General features: G+C 39.8%; 1 protein-coding gene across 3 annotated transcripts in view; it reads right to left on the reverse strand.

Annotated features, from left to right (window-relative positions):
- The window catches only part of Adcy8 (adenylate cyclase 8), a 215,879-nt gene that overhangs the window by 86,379 nt on the left and 104,923 nt on the right, over positions 1-24,577 (reverse strand). For all 3 annotated transcript variants that reach the window (XM_034516539.2, XM_034516538.2, XM_034516537.2), the window contains exons 7-8: positions 4,785-4,943; positions 676-946 (exon numbers count right to left, since the gene is read on the reverse strand). In XM_034516539.2, coding sequence (XP_034372430.1) covers positions 676-946; positions 4,785-4,943 — 430 coding nt within the window. The remainder of the gene's footprint in view (positions 1-675; positions 947-4,784; positions 4,944-24,577) is intronic.

Genomic DNA, 24,577 nt, shown 5'->3' on the forward strand with positions numbered 1-24,577 from the left:
TTACACTTTGCCTCTGCATTGCCTCTGAGAGCCAGGGTATCTCACTGAGATTAATATTATAGTGCTATCTGAATAAATAATTTTAAAAAGCAATTTTGATTATTAGTGACTTGTTCCTTGTATGCTGGTTTGGTAGCCATTTCCTTTATATAAGAAGTAAAACCATGCCATGGAAAACTGAATCACATGGGTGGGTTTGAAACTGCATGCTATTCTAGAGACACCCCATCCCCACTGCCAACACCACTCAGTGCTGCTTTTTCCCCCCCCACTGAAGTGGCCTTCCTGATTTTGAGTATCACAGGAAAACTCGGGACTATAGGCTAAAGGGGTCATTTTTATATACCTGACCATTGTTAATGACTCTGGATTTAACTTTTCCTATATGAGAAATAAATCAATTTATTTATTTTTGGATAGTTACAATTCTGCTTCACAGGGCATTTATTTTTAGCATCAAAAAAGTAAAAAGTGTGTCAGAAACTTGGTATTTCTGGCCTTTGCTGAAATTACACACATAGGTTAATTCTGTCCTGAGGAAATTTGATCATTTTCAATTATAGTGCTTAGTGGGGAAAAGGTTAAAGATGAATCGGTTTCCTCTGAGGCTATTGGTTGAAGATGCACTCAAGACATGCATTTGTCGCTGATTGGAGGAAGGAAGAGAGGACTTACATTCTGTTTGCCCACAATGTTGTCGAAAGGCAGTTCTGGGCTCCAGGATCCTTCTGTGAATGTTGCCCCACTGTTTCTCCTGTCTGAGCAGCTCACCGACTCCTTAACTATGTCTTCAGGCAAGGAGAGTAAACTCTCCTCAGGCTGCTTAATCAAATAGGTCTCTATATTATGCTTCCTCAAGAATTCATTCCTCTCTTTACCATGGCCCTCTTCCACATTATAGTCACCATTGAGGCAATCCAGTGTGGCTTTGGAAATGTGAATTCTCCTGTGGATAGAAAGAAGGGGTCGTTATGATTCTTCATAGTTATGGCTGTGCATAGAATACTGCTACAACACATTCTGGAGGATAAATTTATTCTCCTCAGAAGTCAAAAGAACAACAAAAATGAAAAGAAACTAGAAGTCCTTCATCCAAGGGTACTGTAGCCTCACACAGACAACCCTGATGATGACCATGGTGATGAGCCACTTTTGGCTTTTTCTGCTGACGTCAAACCTCTCTATGAACCAGTGATTTCTTTTAATGGTGTTGGATATACTGGAAAAACAAATGGTGTAGGTGTTCCCAAATCCCAAGAATAGCTAAATTATCTTAAAGTGTGGCTCTCTTCCTCTCTCAGAGCTTGCCCTATCATTTTATGTTCTGTATACCTTTCTCTTGTTTCTCCTACTTGTTCACAATCATCTGATGAACAAGGCTTGGTTTTGTAAGTCTCCAGAGATACATGGGGCATCGTTTTTAGAAAATTATTGGAAGATATGATTCTCCCTCTAATATGTACTGAAGGAAGCAGAGAGCAATATGGGTTATGCACTCTATAGACTAACTCACACAGGTAGCTCACAGTCCAAGTTTCTTATTTCTTTTTTTTTTCAAATGAAATAATATGTGACTTGATTAGGATCAAGCTCTCTCTGTGGAAACCTCATTCTGTAATTTCTTATCTGGAAAGAAGATATTTTCTCTTCTCATAACTGTCTAACTAAGCCAAGCACTTACTGTGAAGAGCTTTGGTCTGTGAAGAACAGCCAAATTCTGAAAATGGATTTTGTTGCTGGATTGTTGGCTTTCAACTCTAACTGCCGTTTTCTAGTTATAGGATTTTGGGTGAGATTACTTAGCCTTTCTGAATCTATTTGTCACCCACCAACATGGCAAAGGTAAGAGACCCACCTCATACTCTCATTGTGAATATACAAGAGTTGGTTAGTGTAAAGCAGTCAAGACACTACCCAAAACACTATACAGCAACAACAATACATAATTCAAATTGCTTGAAGTATTCTTTAAAATGCCACGGTGATCTCACGGTGGTGTATTTCATGCCTGCTTAAGTCAGGCTCACAGGGGACAGTCTGCCTTCTGAATAAGGGCTCTGTCACTAACTCAAAGCCCATTGTCAGACACGCCTTCATTCTGGGCCCCCATGCTGTGTTCAGCTATTCAAACAATCATCGTTTTCTCTCAACTCAGCACATGATTGCATGCTTGCTAAACGTGTCCAACTTCAAGAGTTAGGTTAAAAGTTCTCTAAGCCAACTCTGTGCTCCTCTGAGGGAATGGATGAAGTGGACACATAATTCTCTACTTGGGTTTTGTGATTCCAAAAGCAATATATTCAAGTAAACAATGAAGAGTTCTTTCATTTTTGAGTTTCAGGGTTCTTAAGTAAGAGTGCATTGTACTTTCAGTACAACCTCTGCTGCCCCTTCTAACCATTTAACCCATTCCGCCAAATTCCTGCTTTCTGGGGAGAATAGTTCATCACAGAAACAAACAAAACTACAGATGATGCCTTTCTGCCCACTGAGGGCACATTCTCCACATCTTTCAAACATGTTGATTTCGAGTACAAGACAACCAAGCAAATGTGCGAAAGCAGCTTGGTTTCTCTTGAGACACCTGCTAAATAAATCTGAAATGTTTCCGTAATATCTAACCCGAATGCACAGAAACCCATCTCCAGCAAAGCAGGACCTCTGAGCTCCCTTCTAAGATCAAGCTAAGATTTAGATGCTTGAAGACACAGCCTTTTCTCCTAAGCAAAATGAGCTTCCTAGGAGGATTTTGTAAAGTCTCATGGCTGGTTTCCTTTTGAAAATAACAATAATTAATGCCAGCTTCGCTTGGCATTTCATCTGGGTGCTACATTGTGTTCAGAGGTACTGATACTTGCCTATGTTAAGTCAGAGAAGGGGGTCTTTACCTTTATTTAATACCAAATCTTCTATCAAAGTTCTGATCAGTATACAGTAGGATACTTTTGATAGGAAAGAAGGATCCCATGTTTCCTTTTGAAAGTCTTTTTGGTTTCCCTGAGCTTTGAAGTGAGACACTTTTCAAAGATGATGGTCTAGTGATTTTGCTTTTCTCTAAGGACTTGAATCTGTGCTCAGAGAATATTCTTGTGTTGCGTGTCAGGTAAGCCTGACATTTTCTTATGATGTGATCATGGTAATCATGATAGTAAATCTAACAATCTTGTAGTATTTACTTTACCTAAATACTATCTATGCAGCCAAAGGTTTGTTTGTCTCCATGAATTTATTCATATGATTGGAGTCTCCCACAGCCCTGAGTAACAAGTATTTCTTTCTTCTCTCTTCTTGTCTCACTCTCTTCCTCCATCTCTTCTCTCCCCCTTTCTTCTTTCATCCTGCCTCCATATGGCTATCTTTTTCATTTTTTTCTCCTACTTCAGATAGCAAGGCTTGCTCAGGGACAGCAAATATACACTGCCCTATCATGGTAGCAGTGTTAGGTGGAGACAGGACCTTTTCTTTCAGGATCTCTTTAAGATTTGTGACTAAACTACTACAGCCACAGCCATAACTAGTGGCTCCTGAGCATGGAAGAGGAAGGATTTTATATGTGTTGCCCCACTGGATAAAAGCTCAAGAACAGTCCTCTTTATAGTACCAAGAGTAGCTGTATCACTGTTACCTAGACACTCATTAGAGGGGCGTACTCTTTAGGTCTCACTCCAGACACACAGATTTGGCAATTCTGAGGGTGAAAATCAGAGGTCAGTGTGCTATTTTAGTACTGCTTTCCAGTGGACCACCATATCCTGGAGTTCAGTACTAACCAGTCCTGCCAACTAGAGATGGAATGCAGATGAGTTCTCAAAGAAAGTACTGAATTTTTGGAACAGAGCCCACAGTCATGTACATATTGGTGGCCAATAGGATTTAACCTTAGCTGCCTGTTGGGCCATGGAAGGGTATCCTCGTTCTTGGGTTGTGGGTTTGGCCATGCCCCCAGAACCCAGGCTCCTGTCACGAGGTCTAATCTCCATTCAACCTGTGCCCTTCAGTCACATACACAGGTAGAGGGTGTGATGAACAGGCCCCAGGCCCTTAGAGAGATTTACATACTAATGAGATACCTGAAGGCCAGAGGGTGGAGTTGGTTAAGCATTCCTCCCCAGTCCCTCCCTTTTCCCCTCCCTATTTAACTCAGGTCTGCCCTGGGTTTTGGGGGGTGTGCATCCAGATCCATCCACCATTCGTCATGCCAATAAACCGGTTTTGGAAACCCAAGGACTTCCTTGTGCATCGGGGCTGCGATGTGAGGAACCATGGAGAGGCCTTTAGTTAGTGAGCAGCCCCGCCTAACTTCCAGCTGGAGGAACCCAGAGCTTCCCAGCCAACTACACATAGTATGGCCTGAGGAACCCTGCGGTTCCTCAGCTGTTTTTTTGTTTTTTTGTTTTTTTTTTTTTTCCTACAGCTGCCCATTAGGATTGATTTAAAAACTTAAAATTGATTCCAGACAGATTTCACTTTTAATGAGCCAACATGAGATCTGGTCATGCATATTTTATAATGCTGTGATTCTAGTATGTAGCCAAGTCAAAGAACTGATGCTTAGCAGGAGAGAGACATAAACTCCTCATCAGCTTTGTTGCTTTATTGTTTCTGTCATCTCTGGGGTATTTCCTTAGACTTCTTAGCCATTGCTGCATGATGCCTTACCATCTTACCTCAGCCTGGACAATTGCTTCCAGGGAGTCTGTCCTTGACCTCTGTGCACAGAAAACCTGGTATCACAAAGTCAGACAATGAAAGAGTTAGGTGAGAAAGAGCTTCTCTTTGCTTACCCAGGGATTCCTCCTGATTCAAGTTTGTTTGCTATGTCCACATCCCAAGACCAGACATCAAACTGCCACTTCCTCAGGCCCAACACACCACATAGCACAGAGCCTGAATGGATTCCAATTCGCATGTCAACATCATGCTTCGTTCTGGATCTCACAAACCTGTTGACAGGTGAACAGAGAGACAAACTAATTAAGCCAAGATGACCATCACTGGGCTGACGTGGAAGAACTAGAGCTGTCCACTCCACTGGTTTCTCTCTTATTCAAATGGTTATTCCAAGAAACTTTCTTAGTTCCCTAATACCTGGAAGGATTCTGTTCTTGTCTGAAAAATCTTTAGATTTGAACAATACTTTTCGATGCTCTTACTAACCTTCTCTCAAACTTATTTTGTAGCCATTGTCTCATGAAATGATACCAGCAGTGGTTGTACCCAACTATGAATAAACTTGTGGTAGTTTGTTAACACCATACATCAGTGCACGCTTTATTCCCAACCCAAAGCTTTATACTTTTCTTCTCATATAGTTAGACTTCTGTTATAACTTTTGTTCAATCAAGCCTTGTGTGTAGTCTGGGATGCCTGTTTCTGCTATTGGAAATGGCTTCCAGAGATTTCTTCCAAATAAAAACATAGTCTCATCACTCAATCATTTCCTGATTGAAACCTTTTCCTTACCTCTTACTCCTTAAAGTAACAGCTTCTGAAATATACTGCTTACAACCCAGGGCCTAACTAGTTCATTTATAGGAAGTCAGGAAAAATACTGGGTCCCCATATAATGCATTTAGGTATTAACCTTGAACAGACTTCAGTGCCCTTAATCTTGGTCCTAACCTTGGAAGGACTTACTAAGATTCTTTACTCAGATTGTCCATATTGAGTTATGTATCATGGACATTGAAGAAGCAGCTTGAGCAAAGAGAATGATGCTGCCAGGGTAGGAATTTCTCCAGGTATAAGTGTGTTCATCCCTCCTTTATTTTAAAAGCATCTTGGGCAATTCTAGTTTATGATTAAAAGATATTCCTGTAGAATTTCAAATGATAGAATACAATATTTCAAAAGTATATAACTTGGAATCTTTTCATTGATACAAAAATATAATGGTTGGTTTTTTCCAAAGATACTTAGAATTGTCAAACTAATGTGAAGTTTTCTCCTTTTTCATTGGTAAAAAAGACCTAAAAAAAAGCTCTAAACTTACTGATTTTTCTATAACATGCTGTCATTAATAATATTCCCTCTCAGAAATATTTGAGAAAGATCATTTTAATTTGCGAATTTGCCACTTCAAACTAAAGCTGTGTGGTTACACACGCACACACAGACATACACACACACACACAGAGAGAGAGAGAGAGAGAGAGAGAGAGAGAGAGAGAGACAGACAGACAGACAGACAGACAGACAGAGACAGAGAGGAGAGAGAGGGAAAGAGAGAAAGAGAGAGAGGGAGAGAAACTAATTTTTAGACATGAATACATTACTCTGAGGTGAACATTTAAAAGTGGAAGTTTGGAAAATATTTATTTAAAGGAATCTTGTCAAACACAAGCTATATAATTTAACAAAATTGTTGCACTAAATGTCTGTGAATCTTAAAGCAATGTTTAAAATAAAGAGCTTTGTCTATGGAGTATGAGTCCATTTACTAAAGACAGAAAAATATGTTTTCTTTTAAGGACAGTGTAAGGATAACTGATGGATGTCAAGGAAGAAGAAAACTTACCTGGCAGACTTACCCAGCACTCTATTATAACTGATTATATATGTATATGTATATGCATGCCGTGACAGCCAAGGACATAGGTCTTATGAGATCTGTCTACCTCTTTAAGATTCAGATCTATTTCCAATGACCTTGAAATCCTGGTATAAAATAATTAAGCTTGGGACCTGACTCTGGGCTCACAGTGTTACATAATACATGGGGTCCAAATGACAATGGCTTGTCTTAACAGTTTTCTTGACTTTATGACAATACACATTTCTTTTTGTTCATTATTCATTAGAAACCACACTTTGAATTCTGGATTCCAATTTTAAATTCTGGGTCAGGGATGTGTACAGCAGTTCCTTCAACACTGGGCACAGGCAGCAAGAAGCAGCTCCCACATAACCATGTGATCCCAATAACAACCAGTTACTCCGCAACAGTGGAAAACTCTTGCATAACTATGGTGTCTGGCAGATGAGGTGTTTGAAAACATTCTCAACTTATTATATTTTCTGGGCTCCTTGAGATGCAGCCCTATTCTAGCCTGAGGGATATCTGTATAATAACTTAAAAATTATATTCAAATTCATTGCTCTCACTCAAAACTGGGAGAACAAAATGTTTTGAATTATAAACATATTTCAAGTATTATTCATTCAGTGTTGCTCATATGTGTTTAGAGTTGTGTTTGTGAAAATGGCTAGCCTATCAGAGGGACTTGTCTGTGGTGAGGCCACTTTTCTCTCTTTCAGCAAGCATGTATTGTCATTTTTCATTTAAATGCACAAATCTACAACACAACTCCTATACCCAAGGCTCAGGAAAATAACAGGGTTAATAAGAAAATAAGAAGCAGGGACCCGGACAGGATGTCTGTAGTGAAATAGAGCTTCTTATCTATGATCCTTGGATCAGGACAATGATTGGTTTCTTTCCATTTTTTTCCCATCCCATAACAGATATGAAATGTGAGTGAAAAAATCAGCTATTCAAATCACAGAGCTGTTCAGAGACATGTCATTGTTCTGTCTGGAGAAAGATCTACCATAGCCATACTTAGGCTTTGAAAGGGTGTGTTTATTAAGCATGTAGCAAACACAAGAAAAAGAAAAAAACAGCAATTAGCAGTTAGATAATATTATGATTTTGGGTGATCACAACACCCGGAGAAATCCCTTTAAGATAGTAATATGGAGATTCCAGCTGAGAGTGCTGGGCAGAGCAGAGAGAGTTCCCTTCAGGTAAGGCTTTCTAATAAAAAAAAAAAAAAAAATGAACCGGAGATAGGTAGCAAAATATCATCAAATTAGGTTCTTATAACATCTAGCAAAGATGACTCAGAAATCCCTGTTGAAAGAGTCAAAGTAAAGTTCCCAACTGAGGATTTCTGAGAAATGCAGAGAATTCTCTCCCCATCTGAGCTTGCCTCATCTTGTTCCCACAGCAGATATACCCTTTAGGCATTCCTATTTTTAAGGTTGCAATGTTTTTTGCATATCCTCAGCTGTCGGTTGTTTTCCTTCTGCCTTACTACAGGGTCAGAAACCCAGCCTGCTCCTGGAAAAGGGATGCCAAGACATTTGTGATACACATGATTAAGTCTGAGACAGCAGGTCCCGCCTCTTTTACTTGGAGTAAGATCTCAACAAGTGTAAACATCACATGACCATTTAACCAATGTACTTTATATTACAATTATTTCAACACAAATTACATTATCCCAATTGATAAAACCATCTGTCTGAACTTACATTTTTCTCATTACATGATTGTCACTATGGCTTAAGGGTTAGTATCTCATACTTCAACACCAGTTTATTGAGTTTGTGTCTTACTCTGCTGATCACTGGCTGCATTCCCTTGGGAACTTATTTGATTGCCTTTTACTTCTTTTATTTGAAACTCCAAGATTTGAGTAATAACATAATTTTAATAATTAAGTGGGAGAGGGAGTGAGGGAGAGAGAGAGAGAGAGAGAGAGAGAGAGAGAGAGAGAGAGAGAGAGAATGAGAGAGATAATGTATGTCTGGAATACTTGGTTTCTGATTGCAAATGAAGGCCCAGCATTTAGGAAAGTAACTGGGTTTTCCTGTAGCCACAGAGTCAACAAGCAGAATTCCAGCACTAAACTGGTACCCCAGAGACTCTGTATAAGAAAGTACAGTGGTGTGGCCCCCTGGGCAGATAGCTTAGGCTGACCTAGAGGTTCAGTGATTGTAAAATGAGGCATGCCTGTGTTGCTGTGAGCCTCAAAGGGGATGACAGATGTTAAAGTGATTTGCTAATGAATCTGAGGGAGTATTAGACAGCACGCTGTGCTAATATCATTAGGTAATTAACACTATGCAGGAAGGCACTGGAGTGTCTTAATGAAAGAGACATTTTTCATTTTCTTCTACAAGATGAAAGTCGTAAGGACACTTAAAATTTCCTCAGCTCATTGCCTCTATTTTGTTATGTTTGGGATTTGATTTAAGTAAAAGCTAAGAATAAAACTATGTAAAAGTAATGAATAATGCACAGCACAGATCCTCTTTACAAGTAACCACCAATACAGTGTTTCAAGACCAGCTCTTAGGAGGTCTGTGCACCTTGTCAGAGTTCACAAGGAAGTTATGGTCAGCGCTTGCTTAGCTCTTCCACTGAGGAGCCCCAGATGAGTTGTTCTGTATTCAGTCAGCCATAACGAAAGACAATGATTACAAATCTCTTATATCATCAACACGCCATATCCTCTCTCTTCTCCATCAACGTGAGGTTCCTGAAGGCAGGAGCTTTTCATGTTTTCTTAGTACAGCACTTAGTATATAAGTCACTTCACTCCAAAGTACGTATTGTGTTAAAAACAAAGCTCACTGAACTTCTTGCTTCACAACTCTGTGGCTGTCCCCAGAGGACTCTAAGAGTCCAGAAAAACTGCTGAGATGTCCTAGGCCTCTCTGGTTGGGAGAGGGCATTGGCCTCCAAACCTGCTCCCTTATGATAGAGCACAACAGACTGACTCATGGTAGGCTTCCATTTAATACTTATTTTAAATAAAACCCTCTAAATAATAATAGCTATTATTATTGTTTGACAGGTCTGTGGACAAATAACTCAACAATCAATAAGTGGATTTCTAAGGGCATTTCTTGTGATAGAAGAGAAAATAGTACAGTTTTATGGAAAAAATAGAATTTATCTTAGAATTTATCTGTAATTAGAATTATCTGTAATTTAAGCACTTCAAATGACTCTGTTTAGAAAAGAGATTACTCAATCTATAAAAGCTGCTGGTGGCATGACAAGAATGATGTGGTGGTCATTGATTTGTAAACCACACTCTCTCTACTGTTGAACGAGTGGTTTACAGGAGGGGACTGACTTGGAGAAAGCATCCTTTGCTTCTATAAGGTGAAGGACATCAGCTCCTTGGGTTTGGGATAGACATTGAACTTACATCAGCACATGTGCTTGCTTAGTCCTGCTGAGAGAGAGGCACAGAATGTGCACTGACGCTGAAGTCAGGAGCTTCCACTTAGTAGCTATAGGTCTCAGGACAGTGCCACTAATCTCTGAATTTGTTTTCACAGATGTAATGAAAAGGAGGATGAGGCCTCTGCAGGGCTGTAAAGATCACATAAGCAAATGCTGAGCCAAGTTCATGCTGAACACTCAATATTAGCGATTACTAATTTCTCTAAATGGTAATAGCTTTTAATTACATATTTATCATCAGATCAATACCAAGTTATGAACTGATGACTCTAGTTACTCCTTCTTGCTGAAGTGATGTCTATTTCTCTCTACTTACATGAGAAGAGCTTCAAGTAATCTAGGTAAATGGTCAACTGGACAGAGCTACACATTTTACCTCAAGGTAAGACGTGTAGCTCTGACTACTCTTCAGGAACCTGGGAGAAACAGTGCCATTAATTCTCCAGGGGAGAGGAAGAAATGGAAGGGAGCTCATTATGGAGGTGAACTACATTTGCTGAGGGCGTTGTGGAATCTTGACACTGACCTTATGCTATCACCAGCACTGTCCAAATGATGAAAACGAGTCATAAGAAGTATATTGTGCAAGGTTAAACTTCAGGCCATGTATGCAAGTCTGGTTAGAGAATTCCATTTCTTCTGCTTTGCATGGTTTCTTTTCAAGCATGAAAAAAAGTATCCAAACTGCTAGATTCTGAGCTAGCCCAGTCTAATATCATAGACAATGCATCTTCTACTGACAAACTCCCAGATTCAATGGGGTTTATGAAAGATGACTTTAGACAGAGCTGCTGAGTTTGCTGAGGTGCTTCAGGAGTCCCAGTGAGGCATGAAGGCTTTCATCATGGCAGTCATGGAGCCAGCTGGACACTGCCTTCAACCTTGAAGCATTGTTTGGTCTCTATTGGATGTCAGCATGCCTTATAAAATGGGCATTTTCTGTCTCTTAAAAGGCTTAGAAGCCACTCTACCTTATCTTAGCATACGTTTTGCAATTTGGGTCTCAATTAGGATTTCACTTAACAACCACAGCGATGCAGAAAAGTTGATGCTTGTGTTATAAATTTCTATTTTACCAATGAGAAAATAGAGGCTCTGGCAGAATTAGATATACCTATTATTATTCATTTTATCCTTATAGCAATTCCTGTACTAAACATGGAGATCATCCATTATTCTTTCAAGTGTCAAAGCTATCTGCAGCCCCTGGTTATAACCAAAAAAAAAAAAAAAAAATCAAGACATTGTGTGTAGTCATGGGGCTTGCTTTTGGATGGTGCATTCCTTTTACAGCTAAGGAAGCCAAAGCTGAAAGGAGGGAAGGCTCATTCAAGGTCCTGCAGGTCTCATGAGTGATGGGGTTCACACACTCATGATACTGCTTTATAAGCTGAATGTAGACTGCACACTTCATCTCTGTGTTACTTCCTTTATCTCTTCCTGGGTTAGGAGAAGCAATGGGGAAGGTCTCAAATTGAACTCCTCTTTGGAACCAGATGGTTGAGGGAGGACAAAGTGAGCGCGATAATCCATTCATTTCTCTCCCTGTTCTTGAAGATGTGTAGCTCTTTCTTATCTTAGGAGCACTGTGAGAGGCTTAGTCAGAGGAGGAGGGGTTGCAAACCCAAGTTAGTGTTCCCTTGTTAAGATATCTCAAGAAAATAGGATATTCTGGATACTTAATTTCTATCAAGAAATAGCACTACCTCAAAGCTGTGAGAAAAGGCGATTTGTGAGAGGACATAGTACTGATAGGCAATATTATTTCTTTCCTTATGCCTCCTAATAGTAATATTCTTCCATTTTCAAAATGTCTCTAGTCCCTGTAATTACCATAGTAGGAGCCATTCACCATACGTGTGTGGGCCATATTGGACATATAGGACAGTTTAGTGTCCCAATGTCTCCACTTATAGCTCTAAAACTTTCTGAGTTGGGAACACGGTTTCTTATAAGTAAACCTAGAATGTTTTGTAGAGTTATACTATCTAAGATATATCAGGTAATAATGAAAGATAAAATCATCATGTTAGAGTCAGTGTCATGCTGAAAAATGTCTCACAATCAACTCTGGGCAACAGACTATGAATTATAAAGTTTTCCAATTACTGAGGTGTAAACGTTCTTTTTATGTCTGATTTGAAGTTTCCAACTTGATGTCAACTAGACATAACATTTCTGCAAGTTTAAGGACTTGTTTCTGTAAATGGGTGGGAGCTGGCCCAACTTAACATTATATAACTGTCAGGACTTGGTGGGTCAGTCATTAATTGTGGGACTGTGAAAGGATAGCATGGTTTCTGGTGGAGCACTGGCTAGCGATGGCTGGAGACCCAACAGGTATCCCTCAAGGGATGGCATACATTTCGCCACGCTCCCAGACTCCAGGCTCCTGACATGAGGCCGAAGACCTCCATTGATCAGTGCCTTTCAGTCATGGAGGACATGGGGTACAGCTACATCTACTTTCCACCATGACAATAAAACTTTTAAAACCATGGGCTTCCTCTTGTCTTTGGGGCCGCCTGGAGAACTGTGGAGGGGGTTCAACTACTGAGCTGCCTAATCTCCAACCTGGAGGACTTCTCTACATTACTGCTACGGATGCCTGTCAACTCAAGCCAGCTAGCTGAGACCTCTCCACGCCCAGGCAGAGCCCCACGGCTTCTCATAGCCCAGCATCTGCCTAGCACCGCATGGAGTGAACTTAGTCAAATTCCCATGCTTCTACTCCCCAGAGCAACGATTCCAGCCACCTGGCGTGTCAGACACACAGGATCCACAGCTCAGCCCAACAGGACCCATGCCCATGTGAGAGGTACAGACCCATAATTCACCCCTGTGTGGTAAGCTGTGATCACTGCAATCTACTTGAAGCTTGGAACGGGCATTATAGGCCCTGTCTGCTTGCAGCCCTGTGTTCTGTTTGCTTCCGTTGGTTCAGAGAGCTACCGTCTCTGTAAAAGAGAAACGATTTGCCCTAGATGTATTCCTGTCTGTTATTCCATGTGTACTTCTGCAGAGTCACAGAACTCTACTGTGCCATTCACCGCTAATGTAATCTATGATGTCTAGTGGGTTCCCATTTCTGTATTCTCCAGGAATAACGGAAGTAACATTCCTGCCTTTGTGCTCGTGTCCTTGCTTCTGCCGCTGTCAAGCTGTATGTCATTTTTCTGGGGGTAACATACTTGTTTTTAGTCTATCAGAGCTCCAGTTCCACTTGGAAACTGGGGAAAAGAGTTTCTCATATAGCGTCTCTGGTAACTGCAGTAAGGTGTGGCGGATATACTCTGCAAGGCCTGCAGGCGAACAGTCCCTCTACAATAGCATTCCTGACGACAAGCACTAGACAGTGCTGAACAGCATTCAAATGACTGCATGTAAGAGGAGTGCAGGTTTATGATTGCTGTTTAGATGGATAATGTCAATCATTAATTTGATTAAATTAAGTAATCTCTCTCCCAGGGCCTTAGTGAAACTCACTCTTGGGGCATTTTCAGTGAGGGAATATATCCTGCATGTGGACAGCATCATTACATGTGCTGGGACCCCAAGCTGAATAACAAGAAAAAAGCTAGGTAAGTACTAGAATTCATCTCTCTCTGCTTCCAGTTTTGCCTAGATAGAGTAAGCAGCCCATGCCCTAGCACCAGGCTTTTCTAGGCGGGATGTACTGCAGATTTACCTTTCTTCCCTTCAGCAGCATTCTGTCAGGCATTTCACCAAAACAATGAGAAAAGCAACTATGTAGTTATATTTAGTGATGTTTTTGAGGAGGATGAGGAAGGGACTTTAGAAGGATGGAGAGAGAGGTACACACAGAAAAAAAAGTGGCGTGTGTGTGTGTGTGTGTGTGTGTGAGAGAGAGAGAGAGAGAGAGAGAGAGAGAGAGAGAGAGAGAGAGAGAAAGAAAGAGAAGGGGGGGAGACACAGAGGGACAGAGAAACAGTGATGTAGAGAACAGAAAGCACTTCAGAGAAGAGAGAAGATGTGGGAGCAGAAAGAGGAGAAAGAAAGGAGAAGCAGAAAGAAAAAGGAAAGGGTGTAGAGAGGCAGGCTTTGGAACTCTTGCTTAAGCGACAAGAAACATGATCCTACTTTACAGTCTTTGTCCTGCCATATTGCTTGGCAAAGTAACTCTACCACAAGGCTTAGGACCTTTGCTCTAAAAAACTGCTGGAAAAAGGCTATTCCTACTTGGCATTCTAGAGTCACTTCTGGGGCTTTTTAGCAATTGCACTGAACAGACTCTGCTCTGCAAATTTCATTAGGATTCATCAAGGACACCCTTTATAGAACGTTAATAAAAGTAATGCAGTGAGAGGAGTCCAGTGTCAACTTTGGCATTTCCTCAGCTAATAAGGATCCCTAGAATAGACACAGGGTATGTGAGAAAGAGCCACCTGGGACCACGTTTCAATCTATGTAATAGGAACTATTATTGAAGCCCATTTTAATTAATTTACTTTTATGAAAAGACGTGAATGAGATGCTACTGAGTGCTTCATTATAAATAAAGTTATATTCTGCCCCTGGCCGCTAATTAACTACCTCACAGCTTGTTTCTAAAATGTTTGCTATGGCGTTATTTTGATTAGGGCTTATTCTCATGATATTCTTGGACATTTATTGGGTTTTTCTGTTAACATTAGTTCTGGTGTTCCTTTTTTCTTTCTTCCTAGGAATAGATATGAGATCTCCTAAGCTATTCGTTGGTATTTTAAGTATTTATGGCAGATTATATGTATCAGGATCAACTGAATACATGTAGGGCTGAGAGGCACAGAACACATTGGTTATGGCTATGAGTGGTTCCATATTAGTAGCACCGTGCTGCCACTGACTTGTCATGTGACTTTTAGCCATTCTCTGTGTATTATTTTCCTCACTGGCAAGTGGAGCTTATTTTCAGGGCTCCCATTAGTGGGCATGAGGCCATTCAGCAGAACTAGCCATCTGTGGATGACACTGATTCCGACAATTGCTCAGACTACTCTGTCCAGTGTGTATTGTAGCCATACAGAATGCTTCGGCAGTTTGCCTGCCAATCACACTTAACTCCTATAGTTTTTTTAAATGAGAAAATAATGAATTTATAGACACAAAACCTTTTCTTCAGCGCTTCCCAAGTGACCAGTAAACTCAAGTAACTATGATTATTTTAAAAGCACTGGATAGAAGGCATGATAAACAAATAGATTCTGATAGTGTGTAGAAGTAAGTTTTATAGTACTGGAACACATGCCCACCTGTGAGAGTCTATTAGAAGTATTTCTATGATACTGGATATATGGATCAGCAGTCAAGAGCATGTACTGTTCTTATAGACGAGTCAAATTCAGTTCCAAGCAACCATGTTATGATTGCTTGTAACTCCAGCTGCGGGGCACCAGACTATCTCTTGTAGATGTCCTGTATACCTGTATTCAAAGGTGTATAACACCCACATATATGATTTAAAATAGATCAAATGGTAAGCCTATTTCTGTTATGACAGCATGCATGTTACCTATTTACCTAGTTGGGTAAAGTTGGTTTTTAAAGGAACACTCCAGTTGAAATCCAGTGATCTCTATTTTGACAGGACATGGGGCTCTTAGTTAAATCATCTGTCCATGGCCACACTTTTAGTAAGAGGCAGGGATGGGAAAAGATGGGGTCTGCTGTTGCCAACACAGAGCTATCCACTTCATACAGCATGTGCCTTCTAAATCACGTCTAGTTCAAGGAACGTGTCACCACAATCACATCAAGTAACAAATGCATCTCTAATGCAGTGGAATGCTGACCAAAATTCTCAGAATAATGACAATGAAAACATAAATATAATATCATGTAGATATTTAAGTACTGTGCCTGAGTTGACACCTAAGGTACCAACTTCCAGTCTTAACACTCTTTCCTATTTATTTTAAAACAATTTCCTTATGCCTTGTTTTTTTTCTCCTAAATTGGTAGAAAAGTATCTCTAAACTGTTTCCTTCAGCCAGAGTCAACTGCAGAGAAAGATATTCCTATCCACAGTGATCTTTTGATATCTGTTTTGGGCTCTGTTATTTTCCCACAGTGCCTGGGACTTCATATTGTCTTCAATTGTCATATTGTCTTCATATTGTCTCTTCATTGCTTGGTACAATACACACACACACACACACACACACACACACACACACAATCAAACTGCACAAATATACACATACAGCTTCACATGTAGACATATCACATATGTGCATATGTCTCTATATATGTATACACAGACATGGACATACATGTGCATACACATACATACCTACAACTTTTACCATTCCATTTCCATTAATTTACTTATTTATTCACTTTACATCCTGACACAGCTCCTTATTCCCCCCATACAGCCCCGTCCACCTCCCTTTCAACTCTGAGAAGTTCCCATGGAACTCAAGTTACTATAGAAGTAGATACATCCTCTCCCATTGAGGCCAGATAAGTCAGCCCAGTTAAGGGAATAGTGTGCCCTTCCCCCAGGCCTGAGCAGGCCTGCTAGCCATTTACCACAATAGACCAAACAACAGTAGGACCTAGGAGAAGGTATTGCGTTGCTGGCCTTGGAGCCCTGCAGTCTACTACAGGAGCTAAGAAGAATGGACCGCCTGCTGAGCTTGCCTTGACACCTTCTAGCTACTATCTCCTTGCTCAGCTCCTTGCTCAGCCCCTGGGCTGAACTGAGAAGAGACTCTGGGGGGTGGGGCTCCCCCTTTATATGTGAAAGCAAAATATTAAACTTCGGGCCTTGATCAGAATACGTTGTCTTGGCCCCACATTTCTCTCGCCCTCCATTCCCTTTCATTCCCAGCCTTCGTCTCAGGTGAACCCAGTTCCCGTAGCCGCTGGTGGCTACAGAATGGCACCTACCCATGGAACCTGAGAATGGAAGACCAGCTGAGGAACACTGTCTTGGTGGAGCTCCACGGAAAATGAAAGAAAAAGCAGAGTATCCAGAGCACTTGGTGAACAACGAACAGCACTGATGCTAGTTAAGTTATGGCTGTTTTTGCAGGAAGTGTGTTTCAGTGGGATACGGGTCTAGATTGAGTGACCATTGACCAGATGCAAGCTCATCTAGGAGATGACAGTGATTTGGGATAGGAGAATATTCGGCATTTGCCCGCAGCCCAAGAGCTGCCTCAGGCGAGAGGAGCAGGGTTTAAAAGAATTTGAAAACTAAAAAGGGCAGAGCACTGAGTAATATCCATAATTCTGCCTTCATTGTTTATTGTTTGTCCTTGGCATGCCAATGTCCACATGTGTCCACGTGTGTGTTTTTTGTTTCGTTGTCTGAATGATTGGTGTTCTATGTTTGATGTTCAAAAGATCGTTAAAATTGCTATATCCAACCCTTAGTCTAGTGTAACTTGGTTTCAAAGGCAGTCTTAATATGCAGAGCAGCGGCTGATAAGTTTTCTTAACACCTGTAGCTAAGAGTCAAGCTGAGCTGGAAAAGCCTAACAGTTGATTGTTGGTATAAGCTGCTTTTAAAGGGACCAGCAGGTTTTTAGATGCTATAAGGAAGCTAAGAGTTGTTTGTCATAGGAAAATCTCTGTGACAAGGTGCCTTTATCTTAAAATTACAGCTAGAGAAAGCAAGAAATTTTGTTTGGTTTAAATATATAAGATGTGTTGTCACTTCAATTTTGTTTCTAATTGGTTTTAAAGTATAAATATGTTCTAAATATCTTGGTTATAGACCTATAAGTTATTGGGTATGATTAAAAGGCCTATAAGTTATTGGATATGATTAAAAAATTTACAACCTTGGTAACAAAAAGTTGACGTAAGATTGATAACTCAGGGTTGGAGTCATTCAGAGATCAGATGTATAAAGATAAGATTTAAAAACAATGCCTCTTTAGTGAGATATTAAATGCTACACTATCATGTATATGTAGAGTGAAAAATTATAAAGGCCATTTTATGAAATATGTGTAGATTCTTTGCCCTTAGATCTGGGCAGAAAAGTGCAGATTCCAGAACGAGGAACTGAAAATAAGATTTTAGGCCTTTACTTCCCTGGAGCACATTCCGGATGGGAGGATATTATTCCCTGAATCAAGCCTCAAACAATAGGCCCACCTATGGGTGGGAGAGGCCCAAGGCAGGAAGACACATTCCTGACTACAGATAAAGATGCTGCCACCTAGGTGGGGCTATAGCCGGAAGATAGTTAATCTGAAATAGTTGGTAATGGCAGGATAGGTCACAATGACATGATAAAAATCACATTTTTGAGAAGAATGCAGGGTGATTTCCACATGACACTAACCATTCAGGGTGAGTTTCTCTGGAATGTTTCACTATTCTTATGTTGTGTATCCTTGACAACCCCTCACCCCCTCCCCACTCCCCAGGTTTGTGGTTTTTTCCCTTTAAAACCCTCCACAGACTGGATGTTGGGGTCGAACCCCACTCCTGCACGAGTGCGTGGAGAGACCCCTGGCTGCCAGGTTTCTTCCCTAATAAAACCTCTGCTGATTGCATCCAGGTATGGTTTCTTGTGATCTTTGGGTGGTTGTGATTTCCTGAGACTTGAGGAAGGGTCTCCCGAGTATGGGGGTCTTCATATTCATATATAAGAATTGACAGCAAAACCTTGTAACATAAAGGTAATTACTTGGTGTTGATTTTAGAGAAAAAGGGATTGCTTAAAAATTGGTTTTGTTTCTCAAAATTATGGTTATACTCTAATGTTGCAAAAGAAGCTTAAAAATATAGTTAAACTGCCAATATTCCATTGGTTACAGTTGGCAGTTTAATCGAGAGTTTGAGATTTTTTGATTTGCCCATGTTTATAAAAAAAAAAAAAAAAAAAAAGATACAGCACATAGGGTTAAAGTTAGAAAAAATAAAAAATAAAAATAAAAAACCTTGCAGCACAGTACAGGCCTAGTCAGGCCTCAGAAAACAGGTGAGATTAAGAACATTTACATTTGAATTAAGACATTGCAGACTGAGCTCAGCAGAAGCTTAGGTTCTTTTTGTCCTGGGTCTTCAAGACCAGCTCCTAGAAAGATGTTTCTTGCTGGGGAGGAGGGGTAATTCTAAGACCCAAAGACATTTACAACAGTCTGTGGGCCAAGAGTTATAATGATTAAAATTATGCCTACTTCCCTCCATGATGATATAACTGTACGTGCTAACAAAAAAAAAAATGATCAATTTGTTTGGTTCCTTTGCGGCTGCTTCCTTCCAAAGTTGTTAAAAATGAGATGCTTTTGGTTCCTCTAATGTATGTAACAATAGTTAGAGGACAAGGTTGCCTTCAGTTTGGCCTTTATCTGAAAGTAGAGTAAGCTGTTAGTTATCAACAGATAAATTATATAGACTATAAAAAATTGTTGGCTGTTTGTGTTATTACTACGCACGTGCTCACGGCAGCCCTTTGACAAAAGAAACCATTAAGGTAGATTTATCTTTCTTCATCTACAAGTAAAGTTTAAACATCCTATTATAAAAAAATTATTGTGTTAATACAAGTTTATAGGATAGAATCCTAAAAACATTTTGGATAAAAGGTTTATTTCTTATTCCAAATAGCAATTAAATTGGTTAGTGAAACCAATTTAACCTATTTAACCATTTGGCCTATTACATGACAAACTTTTAAAGCAAATTTGATGATCATTATCCAAAAGACAGGTTGTTACAGTTTTTCTCTATGCATGCCTTTATATGTCCTAAAATTTACTATGCATGCAGCCCATAGAAAAGATGTTTGCTATATTTACTATATTTACAGATGCCTCATCTATTGAGAAGACAGTATATGTAATTATATCATGTATTTATTTTCTTGAGTTTCCCCTGCTTCAACACAAATAATTAAATTATGTGTTATAGCCGCTGTTTGAAATGCTGAAAAATCAAGCTTTCAATTTATATACTCATAGCCAGTATATGGCTCATGATTTATAATTGCTTAAAATTGTTTCTTTTTTAGATATTGCTAATTCTCAAATTTTATACTTATTTATAAAAATAAAGCATAATTTAAGAAACATGTACTGTTTCTTAACTTTATAAGACATTTAAAGGCTCATTCGATTGTCTGAACTACAGGACAATTCCAGAGCAGATACTACATACCAGAAAGATTATAGGCCTTTCAAAAATAATTGGCCATACAGTCTTATTCTTTACAGCATCAAAAGAGTAATAGCTTAAGACAACAATTTGACATTTCTCAAAATTGTGCAAGTTAAATTACAAAAACTTGTTCTCAGTATCTTCAATTTTTTCATAATGGTGTTAAACCTTGAGGACATATATGTAATCAATTTTGGCAAATAGATGTTACTCATTTTTTATTTTAAAAAATTAAAACGTGTACATGTGACTTGACACCTTTTAGGTTTTCTAGTTGCAACTACTTTAACAAGAGAAGCAACTAAAAATATAATTAGTTATTGCCTATATTATTTTCCTGTGCTTGGTGTTCCATATCAGATTAAGATAGATAATGGAACTGGCTATTACAGTTATTTGACTACAGTCAAACATTTGAGATGTTTTGTTGACAATTTCATATTACTGATATCTCCTTATTATCCTCAAGGACACAAAACTGTAAAAGAGAGATTATGAAACTTTAAATTAAGATCTTCATAACTCTCTGAGTATGGAACAAACAGCTAATGGTGCTTCTTCCCTGGTTGTACAAAAAAACTCTTAAAAATTGGCTTTTTTTTTTTTTTAAACTAGAAAGGGGGAATTATACCCCCTGAGGTCACCAAAAGCACATCTTGCTTTTGTCTTGTTTTAAATTTTCTGCAAACTGATGCTAAAGGTCAGTCTGCAGTGGATCGCCACTGGCATCCAGTTACTTCCAGCTCACTTGCCAGGATCTTGTGGAGAGACCCCTTAACTAATACTTGGTGTGGTCCTGATCCTGTTTTAATTTGGGGTCATGTGTCAGTCTACATTTTTTCAGAAAAAGAAAATGGAGCCTGATGGCTGCCTGAAAGACTGGTTCGTCAAGTGGACACAGATCTTGAGTCTAATAATTATGATTCTAATGATAAAGATGGCTCAAAATCTTTATCAACCAGCTGACTTAATTTGGCATATAATCTCCACTCTTAATGGAGTTTTTTTTTTTTTTTTTTTAATCATTACTTAAAGCCACCCACTATATACCTGGTGGCCATACTTGTGTCTGATCCCTGCAGTTGGATTAGCAGTTGGATTAGATACTGGAACATTTCTGCTCTCAACCTTATTTTCTACATTGCTTGGATAATCATGTTGCTTTAAACCTTTGAACCTTGTATTTTAAGCAGATTGATTGCCCTCACACAGGATTGCTCTCAGCAAGCTCAGCTATTCATCATGACAGATACAAATCACTGTGAAGAATTGCATCTAGTGCATGCCCACAGGTCCTTTGGTCTGAATGTGGTCTGGGTCTAAAGCGTGTGCCGATGATGGCTGGTTAGTTAATGATGCGTAAGAGGGTTTTAAGCTCCTATAAACCTAAGACAGAGGCATATATCAATATGCTATGTATGTTTTCCTCAATGATGGGTAATATAGGAGTAATATAAATGCCAACCTAAGCCAGGAACAGTTGCTTGGCCACTCTAGATCCTAGACGGGATGAAATATTGTGCATCATCCAGATATTGGTACTGCCATCTTAAAAAATTAAGGGGGGAACTGTGCCCTTCCCCCAGGCCTGAGCAGGCCTGTGAGCCATTTACCACAATAGACCAAACAACAGTAGGACCTAGGAGAAGGTATTGCATTGCTGGCCTTGGCACCCTGCAGTCTACTACAGGAGCTAAGAAGAATGGACCACCTGCTGAGCTTGCCTGAACTGAGAAGAGACTCTGGGCGTGGGGCTCTCCCTTTATATGTGAAAGCAAAATATTAAACTTCGGGCCTTGATCAGAATATGTTGTCTTAGCCCCACATTTCTCTAGCCCTCCATTCCCTTTCATTCCCAGCCTTCCTCTCAGGTGAACCTGGTTCCCGTAGTAGCTGCTGGTGGCTACAGAATAGAATCCATAGGCAGGCAACAGAGTCAGGTAATCCCCTCCTCCAGTTGTTTGGGGAGCCTCATGAAGACCAAATTGCACATCTGGTACATAGGTGTGGGATATTTACACACCCAACTCTATGGCTGGTGGTTTAGTCTCTAGGAGCCCATAATGGTTCGAATTAGTTGACTCTGTTGATCTTCTTGTGCCAAAGACCTGGGATTGGGCAAACGCCAGTTAGTCTATGAGGTTAACTCTAGCTGAGACTCCTAGCGGGGGGGGGGGGGGTGCGGGGTGGGGGGGGTGCGGGGCGGGGGGGGAAATATGGAGCCTGATGTGGTCACCTCCTATAGCCAGGAAAAACTTTCAGTGGAGGGATAAGGAAACCAACCCTTCCACAAAACTACCAACTCCAAATTTGTTCTGCCTGCAAGAAGTACAGGGTCAAAGATGGAGAAGAGACCGAGGGAATGACCAACCATTGACTGGCTCAAATGATCCAACCTATGGGCAAGAACCTATTCCTGACACTCTTAATGCTACTCTGTTATGCTTGATGAGAGTAACTAGCTCCATCCAGCAGATGAATGAAACAGATGCGGAGACCCATAGCCAAACATGAGATGTGGCTTGGGAAGTCTTTTGGAAGAGCTGTGGGAAGGACTGAGGAATCCAAGGGTGGGTGATAGGGACCCCGCAAATCCTTTTATCATTCTTGATTGCTATGAGGGCTTATTCTCCATGCCTCTGTCACTAAGGAAAAAGAGTTTGATTTTTTTGTTTGTTTGTTAAAAGGCCTGCTATGTAGCTACCTCTGTGAAAGCAGATGAAATTGTTTTCCTGTTTCTTTTTTTATCAGAAGAACTTTATAGTAACAGATTTTGAATACATATGTAAATAAAAAACCTGAATATTACCTGCCAATAAAAATGCAGGATTTATTAATTTTTAAACTGTGGGTTTAGGGACATAATGGGCCATGCACTGCTTGGTCAGGGTCAAGTTGAATTAATGTGGTGATATATGCACCAAATTGGGAAAGCCATCTATGGGAGAATGTTCCAGGCAAAGCATTGTTTCTGAATGATATTTCCCTGAACAATCCTGCATCAGTGATGTCGTCAGGGAATGCCTAGAACTCAAGCAGGTGCTTCTAGCCAGATGTTACATGGTTTTCACCACCTTCTGGAGACACCTTTAGTCATAGGGTGGCAGCCTTTGCTACCTTAGCTTGGGTAGATGGAGCAAATGAATACCAATGTGGTTTAGATCAAGGGTACAAAACCACAGTTCTATGTTCAGTGATTGGTAACCAGCAAAGAGTTAGGGGAACTAGAACCATGAAGCTCTCTGGCTCTGAATATTTTATTATTGTTGTTGTGTGTGTGTGTGTGTGTGTGTGTGTGTGTGTAAGATGTGTTTGAGTATAAGCAAATTAGTGCCATAGCACTTCTGTGGAGGTCAGACTATAGCTTTATGAAGTTGTATCTCTCATGCATCTTTACGTGAGTTACAGGAATTGAATTCAGACCACCAGGCTTGCAAGGTAGCACCTCTAGCCACTGAGATATTTAGCTATTTCTCCCTCAATTACTTTGATTTTCTTGGCCCTTGCCTGTGAATGTTTAAAATCAGTTTTATTATATCTTATTTCTTGTTTGCATTAACAGACACAATTGTATGTACTTACTGTACAACAAGATTGCTTTAAATTATGTATATATCATAGAATGGTAAAAACTAGCTAATTGGCATGTTTTACCTTATGTAGGTTTCGATTTATAAGCATTTTTCAAGATACTATATATAATTGTCTGCAGTCACATTGGTGTGCAAGGTCTCTTAGGGGTTATTCTTAAAACTGAAAAATTCTACCCTTGAACTATAACTTTCCAACTGCTGTTCTCATCCCTGCTTCTGGGAGATCAGCTTTCTCTGATGTCACATTTATGACACCCTAGAACATTTGTCTTTGATCCTTGACTTATTTCACAGAATATAATGTCTTCCAAACTTATTTATGTTGTTAAAAATAACAGAAGTTTATTCTTTTTTATGGCTCAATGGTCAATTTGTGTGTGTGTGTGTGTGTGTGTGTGTGTGTGTGTGTGCATCAATCACATTTATGTGGAGTTCATATACATACAAATATATGTACACACATACATTTTCCAATTGGAACACACAGATACACACACATAATCTTACTGTTGGAATAAGTACTTTGAGGTACAATAAAACAAATGCATCATGTGCAAGTGATAAGTTGTTAAACAGTAATCACATCTTGATAAAGCTCGTAACTTGGTTTCTCTTTTACACATACAGAAGTGTGAGTATTTTCAGCATCCATCTCCCAGAATGAAAATACTTGGCAGAAGGAGTGGGGATTCTAGAAGCCTGCATCAATTACAACCACAGCTTGCCTAAATCCAGTGCTTCTGTTCATTCCTTCATGCCATGATTTCTTGTTAACTGAAGAATTAATGCTGGACCTCAAGTCTCCTACATTATAATCAAGGAGTTCTTTCGGTATTAATAGGCTCTGAGTCATGTAGTTAAAAAAAAATATGCAACCAGT

The sequence above is a fragment of the Arvicanthis niloticus genome, chromosome 13, assembly GCF_011762505.2.
Source record: "Arvicanthis niloticus isolate mArvNil1 chromosome 13, mArvNil1.pat.X, whole genome shotgun sequence".
Taxonomy (NCBI): Eukaryota; Metazoa; Chordata; class Mammalia; order Rodentia; family Muridae; genus Arvicanthis; species Arvicanthis niloticus.